General features: G+C 48.4%; 1 protein-coding gene across 1 annotated transcript in view; it reads right to left on the minus strand.

The window, feature by feature from the left end:
• The window catches only part of RYBP (RING1 and YY1 binding protein), a 43774-nt gene extending 30416 nt beyond the window's left edge, over positions 1-13358 (minus strand). Inside the window, exons 1-2 of the mRNA XM_049827096.1 lie at positions 13126-13358; positions 11987-12112 (exon numbers count right to left, since the gene is read on the minus strand). Coding sequence (XP_049683053.1) covers positions 11987-12112; positions 13126-13157 — 158 coding nt within the window. The 5' untranslated portion in view covers positions 13158-13358. The remainder of the gene's footprint in view (positions 1-11986; positions 12113-13125) is intronic.
• Positions 13359-14390: the final 1032 nt, after the last annotated feature.

Here is a 14390-nt window from a genome sequence, read left to right on the forward strand (position 1 = left end):
CTCTTTGAATGCTGGTTGAATAATAGTGACTCTCAGCACAGCAGCATAAATTCCCAGCACACAACTTGGACATTCCCAGCCAATGCAACCTAGAAGCTTTAACAAACCCTTCACAGGTCTAAACTTCTGAATGCACATGCACGGTTCCCAGCTTGTAGAGGTGCTGCAAAATGGTCACTGTCAGTAAGTCATTTAATGAACCTCAAAATTTCACAGTTTGAGCTCTGGTATTACAGACTGTCCCTGTGGATAGCCCCATAGTCCCACGGACACTTATAATGCACGTCTCAGATGCATTAAATCTTCTTGACCTCAGAAGTTAAGCAACTTACAACTAACTTGAGTCACATCCGGTAATAAGTACTTCTAATTAATGACTCTTAATTGCTGCCAGAGTACTGTATTCCCACACCCATGATTAAGCATGTTCCTCACTCTGCTAACCCACACGTCAAATTGTGCAACTCTTCACAATCCCATGCCTTTAGTACCCATACAGCACACAGCTGTGCCATTCCTCTGGTGCTTTAGGAGCGAAGACATCGCTGTACGTGACAGAGAAACAAAGTGTACGAAGCCTACCCACCAGGCCGTTCCAGCAGTTGTATCATCATTTACTTTCTTGCTGCCCTTGCTCTTATTTTTAAACGATTATCTATACAGTTCAGAGAAAGGAAGATAAACATTGTTTTTTAAGTCTGACTTCATGTGCAGTTTTTAAGAAGACATTTCAGAACTTCCAAGTGTTTTCCAAAAATTAACTTAACCTCCTATAAGCCATATGTGGTAGGGACTTTGCCCTGGGTGCCACCTCCCCCTCGCAGCACTGGCAGGTACACAGAAACACCCACCAGCCATCCAGAATAACGCTTCCCTGCCAACATTCACAGTTTCATTACGTGTCACGTGGGAATTAACTATCTCTGGACACCAAGATACTGCTTATACAAGGTTTGCAGCCCTGTATGCCGTAAACAGAGCGCTCCTGCCCACCCTGGGGCAAGCCCATGCTCGTTCCCGATGGGACCACCACTATACCACCTCCACAGAGAGAAAAGAGCCCAGAAAGGAGCAAAGCAGCCATGGAGGAAGAGCCACTGGCAGGTTAACTCACCCTCCCTGGTCAAAGCTGGATGATGCCCACCAGCTGGAGCACACCAAGCTACCTTTGAGCTGACTTATTACTGTCACCGCACAACAGCATGGCACCCAGCCGTCCCTCGGACGAGCCACCCGCCGTCGCTACCACGTGCTTTGCCCTTTGCTTTGACGGAAACCCGATGCCGTGAGACACTATTAGAGTAACTTCTGCAACCCACCAGCTTCGCTTTCAACGTTTCTCCTCCAATTAAGACATACCGTCCTTCAAATCCCACGCTGGCATCAGGCAGCTGCCAATCTTTCCTACACAAGTCAAGCTACTTGCGTGTAAAACCAACAATATGTACATACTTCCCCCAAAATAATTCACCCTTTTTACGACAAGCAATTTTAGGCAATATAGGTTTACAAATTGCTAATACCACACTGAACTGGAAACAATTCCTAGAGCTTATTAAGTATTTTTGTTAAATTGATCCACACCCATGACTGTTACAGGTAACAAATGAAAACAGTTTTCTTTCTCCACAAGGCACCTGTAATAACTCAGCAATAGCAGCAAACAGGCACCAACCAGAGCTTCCTCACCCTATTAGCATTACAGAGAAAAGCCTCCCTTTCTGCTGCTAATGATGTGCTCTACCCTGTATCCCCAGGAGACAAATGACTGCACTGGCTGATTGACTCCATCACAGGGCCATCGTCCATCAATGTATTACCTCTCTTATTGAAATCTCATCTCAGGGAAGAGAAAGTGCTCAGTACCACTTCCGAAAAAACAGTGAAAGCACTTTCAGAATAAGAGCTCCAAGACATATAATTAGAGCCAAATGTTTCAGCAGAAACACACATTTCCAACAACCTGAACATATATGCATGCTTCGTCAAACCAGGACAAGTAAGATTTATGTCCTTCTGCTAACCTAGGTGATTATTTTTTTAAACAAAGGAATGAAACACCTACCATAGACATAAATTTCTTGATCAAATTAAAACAGACAATCCACAGTGGATACAATCATACAGATTTAAAAATGGCAACCTGAGGATATTTAGGTAACTGATTTGCTAAATTGCTAAAGGGTGAATTCCAGCCTCTTTTACACAGGCTCAAATCACACAAACATCATACTATCCCCATTGACACCTACAGATACAAGAAAATACAAATCCTTCCATGTATTTATTTAGCACACAGATAATAAAAAATTTAAAAGGGAGCAATGGTATTCAATTAAGAACTACCCCTATAATTTAAAAAAGGCTGTACATTTGGGACCGGGGTGCAGGGGGTAACCCACGCTCACTTATCAGGCAGCATTCTGATTAATTTACAACATCACTGAAGTCAACAAATCCTAGTATTTCTACATCCTCGGTCCACCTCCCCAATCCGACCACGTTAAGTTCCAGATGAATTACCTGGACATAGTTCCACATGCACAAAAATAATTTAGTTCAGGAAAAATATTTCAGATTATGATCAGTCTCATCTCTGTCTACTCAACAATATAAATCTGAAGGCAGCTTTATCTCAGGCAAAATATTTTGTCTCACTTAGCACCTCTGCACATTACGAGCAATGCATCCCAAACAACAATCTGCTTGAGAAAACATGTCTAAACATTTATTCCTTGTTTAGCCCTAAACAGAATCCAAAACTGACTTGTTTTGCTTCCATTTAAAGATAACCAACCTGGTAAGATCCTCAAACTGAAGTTTCTAGAACTCCTGAACATAGAATCATAGAATGGTCTGGTTGGAAGGGACCTTAAAGATCATCAAGCTCCAACCCCCCCTGCCATGGTCAGGGACACCTTCCACTGGACCAGGTTGCTCAAAGTCCCATCCAACCTGGCCTTGAACACTTCCAGGGATGGGGCAGCCACAGCTTCTCTGGGAAACCTGTTCCAGTGCCTCACCACCCGCACAGGGAAGAACTTCTTCCTTACATCTAATCTAAATCTACCCTCTATCAGTTTAAAGCCATTGCCTCGTCCTATCACTACATGCCCTTGTAAAAAGTCGCTCTCCAGGTTTCTTGTAGGTACCCTTTAGGTACTGGAAGGCTGCCCTAAAGAGAGGTGCTCCAGCCCTCTGATCATCTTCGTGGCCCTCCCCTGGACTTGCTCCAACAGGTCCACATCCTCCTAACGTTGGGGGACCCAGATCTGGATGCAGTACTGCAGGTGGGGTCTCACCAGAGCGGAGCAGAGGGGGAGAATCCCCTCCCTCGACCTGCTGTCACGCTTCTTTTGATGCAGCCCGGGATGCGGTTGGCTTTTTGGGCTGCAAGTGCACATCGCTGCGTCATGTTGAGTTTCTTGTCAATCAACACCCCCAAGTCCTTCTCCTCAAGGCTGCTCTCAATCCATTCTCCGCCCAGCCTGTATTTGTGTTTGGGATTATCCTGACCCATGTGCAGGACCTTGCACTTGGCCTTGTTGAACTCCATGAGGTTTGCACAGGCAAACCTCTCCAGCCTGTCAAGGCCCCTCTGGATGGCATCCCTTCCCTCCAGCCTGTCGACCACACCACACAGCTTGGTGTCAGTGGCAAACTTGCTGAGGGTGCACTCAATCCCACTGTCCGTGTCGCCACATCCATAATCCTACATAAATTGTAAATATAGTTTCTCGAAGTCTGCACCTCCATATAGCAACTGACAGAAAGCATACACTGTGCTTACCTAATTTTCAGCTCTCAGGAAATTGCCATAAAATGTATGGTACAAAATGTTTATCAGTTAGAAGGTTAACATCAATTCGACTATTACAAGACTTCTGCTTCTGCAGTAAAGAACATAATTACAAATTTAGTACTTTGATCCTTGTAGTATAGGGGGTTATTCCACAATCCCAGGCCAGCGTCTCAAGTAAGACCACATACGGTTCAAAATCAGGCCTCCTGGTTTCACAATCCGTACTTTAGATCCCTATAACCCTTTTTTCTCATGCATTTCCAGTATTACTTAACAGAAAATTGGCTGTGGGTGTACTTTTAACTTTCAGAAACACAGGCAGCACTTCAATAACAAAATACTATCAAAACAAAGCCCAGTTTTAGCCGGTTCATTTTGTTTTTTTCTGGGAAGGAGCTAACATTCACCTGACTCTGAAGATACCAAGTTAGTGAACAGTCAAACAAAATCTACCAGGCCAGCAAGGAGAAGTGGTGCTTTTCTCTCTCATTTATATTTGAGCCAGTCAGAATTACAATCTTTCGCATGTTTAACAGGCAGTGAATTTGTTGATGTACCAATTAGCACTCTGCTACAAAGAACACGCTCCTAATTAATAGCTGGCTTATGGGAAGAGCAATGTTAAGGATTTGGTCGTACCTCCAGATGTACCAAAGAAGTGTGAAAGGAGTTCTGGTTGATGTAAAAAAAATCTGTATGCACAAAGAGACAATCAATGTATTTAGCATGTGTCAGCTGTAAAAGGAACTTACATAAATGTAATGGAGGCATTTCCACATTATTTCTGTCGTATTGTGTAATCCTGGACATCTGCTTAGGGTAGCATGTACGAGTTACTCAGTATTCACAGTCTGCTTTTTTTGCTGTGTCCTTAATAAATACGAAATGGCAATAACGATAATTTGCCCTTACCTGCCTGAAACAAGCACACTTTCAATAAATACTCACACACCCACCTGCAAGACCCCTTCCCCTCTGGAAACGCCCAGGTTTCTCCTACTACCTTGTGAAGAAGGCGGCCAGTCCAAAGAGAGACATAAAGTACAGCTGCAACACACAGCCACAGAGAGAGTCTGTATGAATCTTATTTCAGGTCAGAGCTATGCATTACGAAACTCCAGTGCACCTTGCAAGTGACCTACATTGCGGGACTGGAACCCACTAACCTACAGAACCACCCGAAATCCCACAAAATAGGTCAGTGGGTTTCCTCTTAAGAAGAATTACGCAGACAAGGAGAGTTGCACGTAATAGAGGACAAGCAGAGCGCATCCTTTGCCCAACACAGGAGCACTCTGCAAGCCGTATCTCTCGCCCCGCTGCCATATTCCTGCACACCGACAGGACTCCCCAGAAGTGCCGTGAACTTCTGTGTTTCTCACTGAGGGACCCTGGAAGAACCTGTGTGCTCGTTCAAGCCTGATGGAGCAGGAAGAAAAGGAGCAGCAGCACAGCAAAGAACAGCGAGCCTACCAACAGCAAAGCCATTTAATTCACTTTGCTAACGCAAAGTGGGTCTCGCAGCAGCCAGAGTACAAGTGACACCTGATTCATCAGCAGCAGTGAAACAGCCTGGAGTTACGGCAGGGGTATCCAAGCTACAGCACAAAACCTGGATGTCACCAGCCAAAACAATCCACCTAGCCCACAGCACATTTCTTAATTCTTCATCCCTCTTGGGTCTCATGCATTTTTTTGCAGGGACCTAACAGTTCAGCCAAAAAAGAGCCCCGCAGCACTACAAGCTGCTGGGGAACACCAACATGCAGCAGAGGACAGTCAGCCAAGATCCTGCAGGAGCCGAGGGTGGCTGCAGAGAACCATGCTTCGCATCCAACGCTTCCCTCCTCTCAACTATTACTCCAGGCAACACTGCACACTTTCTTACTTCCAGTTCATGCAAGGTTCCACTTACAAGATGAACCCACATCAGTGTGCAATTACACACACCAATCGTGCAAATGCAGCAGTCCCCCCGCAGCCAGCTGATGGGAACATGAAACAATCAGGGCAATTAAGAAAGGCACGCAGAGAAAGTTGCTCCACATTCCTCTGCCTACCAGTTCCCCACGAGGACCTGCTCAGAGCCAGGGGTCAGTATCCCAGTGGATACAACGCCTGTTTACAGCAATAAAAGAAAGTTGCACGCCCTCTCCTCCTACACACACATAAATACTTTGACTTAGATTCCCGTCTCCCAAAAAAGCAGTCTATGGAGGAAGGGAAAAATTAATAATATCCACACTGCATATTACCAGTGATAGATTGACACGCTCAGTGTCACAGTTCATCTATTAGATCTTTATACAGTCTCCAGAAGAAATCAGAGATGAATATTAAACCCTACCACCCACAATTATTTAACCCAAATGGGTAATCTACATAAAAATTGTAACACCTTATCCACACTAAAGATTTTACTATTTATTTTAACAATATTATTTATCAACTTATTTTTTCCCTAATAAAAAAAGCACAACAGGTATAGCTATTATTCTGTAACAGGACCTACAGAAACAAGAAGTGCTAGAAGCCAAGTGAGTCACAGCAGCCACCACACTACCCACTGTGTTTGTCACCTACAGCATTTCAGGCACCCAAATTTGACAACTATAGCAAAGGGGTATTGTCTCGGTGTTGCACATCAATACTGAGGATCCTCCCTGTTGAGAATGATTTCCCAGAGGTGCCGAGACCCAAGAGAAATCCTGGGGTGATGGCAATGAGATAATTAATGCCAGAGCCAAACACCAGCAAAGAGCAAATCAGGACACAACTCTTACTTCTTTCAAACAGACAAAGTACAAGACAGATCTTATGCCAGGGTTATGCTTGCACCAGGATGACAGATAATAGCTGACCTGAAGCTGAACAGCCTCATCTGCTCAGATGAAGTCTCACAGACTAACTCTATGCTAGTTAAAAAGAAGTGTAGCATGAATCCATACCAGTAGTCAGTTTATAATGGATCAATACTCCAAGGCACGTGGCTGAGACACCTGGGGTCCGCAACACAAGCGATGAAGTCAAACTTAGTGTAGTGTCAAACCACAGCTCCAGAATTTGGGGCTTGCTGCGAACCATCAGCACTGTCTGCTTGAAAAATGCTAGGTTCACAAAAGGCTCCTCCTGACCTTAGCTCCTATGCCCTAGTGGGTTTGCCAGACTTAGCAAAAGTACTCATCTACAAATTCAGAAAGTAACAGCTAATTACTTTTAGACAGTGCTGGTAAATGACGTCTGAGACAACAGAGGTCTCAGGAACTCCTTGCATGTGGGCAAACATTTTGCAAATAGGTATCGGGCATTCCAGCGCTTAAAACTACCTAGACAGAATTACACTGTTCCCATCCATTACCAACAAAGCAGTCCCCGAGGGGGTACGTCCTCGGGATCTGGATGGCCCCATGGAGCACTGGCACAACTCCAGGCTGGTACAGATCACACTTTGCTCCACATGATCCAACTGCCATTTAAATTCAGCGATCAATGGGGAAAATAGGGATGATTTAACCATAGATCTAAATGGCCAATTAGTAAAACAAATATTCCAGAGTAAAGGCACCAACATCTCTTCCACAACAGCTTTTTCCGGACTAGTCACATACTCAATTTTTATAGAAAATAACCCACTTAAAGGCCAGCTATGATGTTAAATAAAACCCACCTTAATGCAGGTGAAGCTATTTAACTTGAAAGAACTGAATGAAACCACTTTGCTTCCAACCTACACCACAGCTACACACCATAGCAAGCATTTTTAGAACAGTCCTGCAAATAAATACATGGCAAATAAGCAGGGCATATATTGGTTGTATGGAGGTCAGGATCACGAGCCTGATTCCCCATTCCAGGAATAGCAGGACTATCTGGTGTCTATTCTGGTCAGCTCAGCTTGGATGCAGAACAAGAGAATGCTTTTCAATGGTGACATGGACAGTAGTTTATGTCCTTCAAGGTGCTAACTTAGATCCTGCAAACACGCAAAGGAATTTCTTGGAGAATTGAAGGGGAACAAAGGGCATTATCTATCTGAGACACCTGTTCCACACAAGAAAAAATTAATTTTAAAATTATGATGAATAGTTTCAGCTTGGGCCTCCCCTCAAAAATAAGGATGGCAGAAGAGTGAAGCACTAGGGCCATACACTCCTTGAGCACTCCACAATGAAAGTATGTTCAAATCACTCAATGCAAACTCCAAATCCTGCACTTTAGGCATACAGGTATTAGCAACAGATACAACAGAAATGCTTACTAAGTGCATGCCTTGCAGAGGACATACACACTACAACTTGTTAATTTTGTACTAAAACATCCCATTGTTTTGTTAATCTGCATGTCAGACATCCAGCTGTTGCTCTGGCATCTTCCACTGACTTTTTTTAGTGCACTTCTCTCTAATCAAGGCACATTCATGACAGAGGATGTGAAGTTCGGACAAGGAAAGCACTTATCCTAAAGTTAGAGAAAAATTAACATCAGGAAAGCTCCATCGCATCGCACCACTTGCCTATTTATCCAAAACAAAAGCTTCAGGAAACAGTAACTACCTCTGAAATCAGAGGGAGGGGGAAAACACTCTCCTTCACAACATTGTCCGAAAGCAATCCCGTGTAGAAACACTCTGCACAGCCATGCCTGAGAGAAGAGAGGAATCTACAAGAAGATGTGTACAAGAACACAACATACGGAAACCATCAGAGAACCAAAGGGGAAGAGGAGAAAGAATACCATTAAGAAAAACAAATGGAAGCGGGGAGCCATCATCTACCCTCAAAAAGGAGCACAGAGCTCCCCATAACGGGAAATACCAAGGCCAAATTCTGCCCTTGCGTTCCTAGGAAATCCAAAGTAAACCTTCCTTCTGCATTTGAAGGAGTAATGGATGGGAACACGCATCTGTGGAGCAACTTCCCAGCAGAAGTTTTAATTCAAGCCTTCTCTTGTGTGCAGGAGCTGGTGGACTACACCAGAGCAAACCACCAGAAGAGCCACAGAACGCAAGTGGAACTGGTGGCCAGCACCAGGTCCCTGTGCCATTACACCAATACAAAAAACTCCAGGAAAGAAAGAAAAAAAAAAAAGTATCACACATTACCCTTGCTCACTTCCAAGCTAGCCAGTTAAATCATTGTCTCGCCCAACTGAACGTTGTGTTGAACATCACTTATCTTTGCCATGATCCTCACAGAAGGAAAACCATAGAAAAACGCAACATACTTGCCTAAATAGAGCATAATAAAGTCTAACCATAAAATAGCAAGAATAAAGTTGTGGAAAGGGAGTTAGTGACATACAGTAACAAATCCAGTATTCAAGCAAGTACTACAGGTTTAATGTAATCTTTGCACGACAACTCCCAATTCTCTTGAGATGCATTTGACCTCATTTTTATTTAAAAGTGCAACTGAAATATTTATAAACAGCCCCTTGAAAAGTATTCAGGTGCAATTTAACTGTTTAGCATATACAGCGATTTTGACTTGGCAGGTCAACTCTAAAACTCACTGCGTTTGAAACTCCTTTTATGAGATCCTAGGGAAAGGGGGATAGTTGGATCTGAGAAAGTAAAACTTCTAACCGCTGCCAGCCACCCCTCCCACACACCAACAGATTACATCGAGTCTGAAAAAATATACACACAGTGAGAATTAGCCAGCGTCCTAACTAGCTCTCAAATAAGAGAATATCTATCAGCCAAAGTAAGTTCTACAGAAAAAAACTGGCTTCACAGTGGAGGGGGAGGGGGAAGTAGGTCATGCCAGATCTTAATAAAAAAACTGGGCATACTGTAATTGCACGTGATAATTTGATGAAAATCAGTTGCCTCACGATGTTTGTGATGTCTTTCACTACTTTGTTGAGTTTTTTAAAAAGTGAGTTTGACAAATTTCCGATAAGTGTTATTGAAGTAAGCCTTAATGAAGCATGGCAGTTTTAAATGTGGAAAAGTGTCATCAACTTGTCAAATTGCAACTTAAAAGTCAAGCTCATCAGACACCTTATATTTCAAGTAATAAATTATCAATCATAACTCGTTAAGTGTCTTTACATCAGTCATTTATTTAAAAAATTCTGAAGAATTTCCCCGGCATTGACTCGTACGTCACATACTGTAACACTCAAAGCAATACCACAACAAAGAACTCTGACCTCCCAGGTCTTCTCAACATACAGCGCTCCCTCACAACGCTCAATCACTCCTGCTTTCGGTTATATTTATTCATAAATTATGTAAATATGCAAGAAGACATGATGGTCCATTGAATATTTTAAATACTTTCTCAAATTCCACAAACAAAAGCAATTTAAAAAGCAGAAAAAAATGAATAGAAAGCTGATGAATTAAATGAATTAAAATTAGAAGCCATTCATAAGGGTCCATTAAAAGCTAAACAGAAGTACAATGTTCTAGACCCGAGAATCCCATCTGCAAGTAAGGCTACAGCTCTTAACCTGAAATCAGCAACTGCTATCCCTCTTAATGGCCCTTTAAAAGACAAAACATCTTACTACCTCAACAAACAGTTTGAAAATTATCATGTATATATATATATAATAAAATAAAAAAAAAAGCCATGCAAGAGAAAGCTGCTGCTCTCAGAAGGAACATCAGCATGGTGGCCAAATGAAAACGATCGAGTCTGATACAAGATACAACCCATATGGGCTTCTACATCTTATTAAGGCTTTCCTCCTACAAACACCCATGCACATGCCTGACGTGACACTGCGAGAACTTGCAGTGACTGCAAGGCTACGCACTGTAGTAGCACAGTTAAAGACCAGGCAACTGCAGGATCAACGTGTTTCACCTGAGCCAACAGGGAAGCCCAGGAAACAGAAACCCACAGAAATCAAGCATGCTGTGAAGGTTTAGTTGCATGACAAAATGAGACTGAACAAAAGGAGTGAAGAATCAGCTCTAGGTGCATACAGAACACTACTGTCCCAAAAGCTCGACCTTATTCAATGCTCTAACTACACTATTTAAAATTGTTTTAAGTTCAACACCTCTGTATATTTTGTAAAAAGGGTAGAGATACTTGTAACCGACATGCATCATAAAACACAGAGTGAAGCACTACAGCACTCTGTTGCTGTAACTCGGAGAGTTTCAATGGCCCAAAAGCATGCTCCCATTAAAAATGTAGGCACTTCATATTGTCTAAAGCACTGTGCGAACAATAACCGACCGAACACGCTTTCACCTCCTTTGTCAATCAAGTCAAGACAGCCAAGTCATGCAAACAGCCTGCTGATGAGAGCATCTCAATACACTGCTTCACTCAAAGGAGGAAAACGATGCCTTTCGCAACGGAAACCTTACGGACTACTTCCTTGGCAGGGCAAAGCAACGGGAACTCAAATTTGGAGGGCACAATATGAACAAAATCAGAAGTCAACGTGGTAGAACAAATCAGAAAAAAAGAAAAAGCAGAGCGCCACATGTCTGGTTTAGCGCCAACTGATATTTCCAGGACAAACTTTCTGAACCCATTAACAGGGAGAGTGCAAGTTGGGGGGGGGTGGGGGTGGTGGTGGTGTCTGAGATTAAATTAACTACTGTATGTCAGCTTCACCATCTCATGAAGACTTCCACAGTTACTCAGCACAGGGCATTCAGAGAGACCTGACAGCTAAAGCTTTCAGAAATCCGCACCATTCCCACACTGTGCACAAAGCCGATTCCTTTCAGATGACAACAGACACCGAGAGATCAACATCTCGGGAAGGGGGGTGTTGTTCCCGTGGCATCTTTAGTTTCAGCCGTTTCCTTTCTCGCTCCCTAATCCTCAATCATTTCTACGCTTGTAGAAACACAGGTAAATCTCCACCCAAACCACAGAAAACCGTCTGCCCCAAACCACAGTCAGAACGTTTCTGGCTGGCTGTGGATCTCCAAGAGGTCCCGTACCTCAGTGACAAAAAAAGCACCGAACAACAAAAAGATTCAGGTCGCTACCACAGCCACGAAACATGTCTTCCAACTCCAATTAAACGCTTGAAAGAGAATTTTCAAAATCCACAAGCTTTTGAACGGGGACAGAAGGGACTGCATCAGGGGGGAAAGGGGGATGTAACCAGCCGATGATATCCAGGGGCGGGGGGGGGGAATAAATCAACAAGTCGGCGCAGCCCAGCGCGGGGCGAAAGCCGCGTCGAAAGGTGCGGACGTACCTTGTGGAGGTGCCTTTCCTGACATCGCAGATGCTGCATTTGAAGGCTTCGGCGCTGTTCCTGAAGGTGCACACGCTACAATCCCAAAAGCCTTCGTCGGCTGCAGGTTTGGCTTGCCTTTTCGGCCTTGAGGAGGGGGAGGGAGAGGGGAAGCGTGTGTGTGTGTGTACGTGTGTGTTTGGGGAGGAGGAGAGGAGGCGGCGGGAGGAGGAGGAGGAGGGAGAGGAGGAGAGAAAGAAAACACACACATGAGAAACCATGTTACAGAGCCCCGAAACCCAGCGCCTGCTCTCACCGCCGCTCTCCCCCCGCGCCCGGGAACAGCCGACAAACACCTACCGGGGCCGGCGCCCGGAGAGGTGCGGGGAGGCGCCGCGCTCCGCCCCCGGCCCCGGCCCCGCGCCGCGGGAGGGCCCAGCCGGGCCGGGCCGGGCCGAACCCAGCCGAGCCGGGCCGGGCCGGCCGCGTCCCCCGGCGGCCCCCCGCACCGCGTCGGGGGCCGCCCCCCTCCCTCGGAGGGAAGGGTGGGAGGGTGGGTGGGAGAGTTTGAAGGCTGGGAGGCGCGTTCCCTCCTCCTCCACCTTGTTAAACCTCCCTTTGTCTGGGAGCAGCGAGTGCGCGGAGCGGGAGTGCGAGCGAGCGGAGCCGCCATGGCTGCTCTCACACCAGACCAGCCCTGGCACCGGCGGCAGGCAGGGAGACACCGGCACTCCTCCTCCTCCTGCTGCCCTTCCACGCTCCCTCCATCTTAGGAGCCTGCCTCCCCCCCCTCCTCCCGCCTCCTCCTCCTCCTCCTCCCCACCCGCAGCCCCCCGCCCCGGCCCCCCGCGTACCTGGCGGGGCGGCGCGGGCACGCCGCCCCCCTCCCCGCTCTCTCCCTCCATCTTGGGAGCCCCTCACCGCCACCCCCCCACCACCACCCCCCTCCTCCCCGCTTCCCCCGCGGCGGAGCACACGCACGCAACTACCAGCCAGGGGCCTACCCACCGCCATCCCCTCCCGCCGCGCTCAGCGCCGAGCCGAGCCGAGCCGAGCCGGGCCGGGCCCGGCGGCGGGGCAGGGGCGGGCTCGCCCCCCCCCCAACCCCGCCACCGCGCTTCCCTCCATCTTAGGTGCCTCTCCCCCGCGCCCCCGCTCACCTGGTCGGGCTCTTCTTGTCGCCCATGACCATGGATCGGGGCCGCCCCTGCCCTGCGCACAAAGAAAGAGGCGAGGGGGAGGGGAGGGGGACGGGGCTGCCTCCGTCCAGCAGGCTCCGGCTGCTCCTCCTCACCCCCGCGCCGCCGCCACCGCCGCTCCTGCCGCTGCCAGGCTCCGCTCCAGACTAGCAGCGCAGCGCAGCCCGGCGCCCTCCCTCCTCCTTCTTTCCTCCTCCTCCTCCTCCTCCCTCTTCTCCCTCCCCGCGCCGCGCCGCTCCGGCGGGCGGAGCTCGCCGCCGCGCCGCGGCCAATGGGGGCGGCCCCGCCGCCAGCGCCGACGGGGAGGAGAACGGGGAGGAGAACGGGGAGCGCCCCCCGCGCCGCCTCCCCGGCGGGTCCCACCCGCCCCCGGCCGGGAGCAAACACCACCCCCACCCCCCACCCCCCCGAAACCCTTCGGGCCGCCTCCCTCCCTCTTTTCCCTCAGCGCCGCGGGCGCTGCCCCCCGCACCGGGAGGGCTGGCTCCTCTCAGCCGGCGGTGGCCCCTTTCCTTTCCCGTCCCTTCCCCCTCGGAGGGCTCCGTCGCCTGCTCGTCCCCGGGGCAGGGCTGGGGGGGGTGGGTGTGTGTGGTTGGAGGGAAGCCGGGGTTGGAGGCCCCCGGGGCCTGCTGCGGGCGGCGGCCCCTGAGGGGAGAGCGTGGCCCGTGTGGCCCCGTCCCGACCGCGGGGCGGGAGCGGGGCTCCGGGCGGCAGGTTACCGGCGGGGGACGGGGGATGCGTAGGCCTAGTCCGTGAGGGGAAGGGCGGCCGAAGGCTGCCTCGCCCCGCCGGGCGGCCGAAGCCTGGAAGTTACCCGGTAGGGCTGGGCAGGCGGGAGCAGGCTCCTGCGCCGTGCCCGTTGCTCGGGCACGGGGCTCCCTCAGCCTTCACGAACACCTCGGCTGCCGCCTGTGTGAATTCCTTGTCAGGTCGGTAGCCCGCCCAGAGCCGAAGGTGTTTCGACAGCGCTGCCCTCGTCTTCCGCAAACGTTCCCATCCATCCCTCCATGATCTATCGACTCCGCCGAAAGCGTGAGCTGAGGTTCTGCGAAACTCCCGAGGTGGCAAGAAGCGGCGTTTCCCAAAAAGCTTTGGTCCTGCCCAGAGTTTCCCCCCCTGCCCCTTCGGGCCTGCGGAAGGGCTGGCGTGGTGGGCTGGACGGCAGCGGGCCGAGGACGAGCCCTCAGCCGTCTTTGCTGGGCCGCTTCTTGGGTGGGTTCCTCAGG

The sequence above is a fragment of the Accipiter gentilis genome, chromosome 23 (genome assembly GCF_929443795.1).
Source record: "Accipiter gentilis chromosome 23, bAccGen1.1, whole genome shotgun sequence".
Classification (NCBI taxonomy): Eukaryota; Metazoa; Chordata; class Aves; order Accipitriformes; family Accipitridae; genus Astur; species Astur gentilis.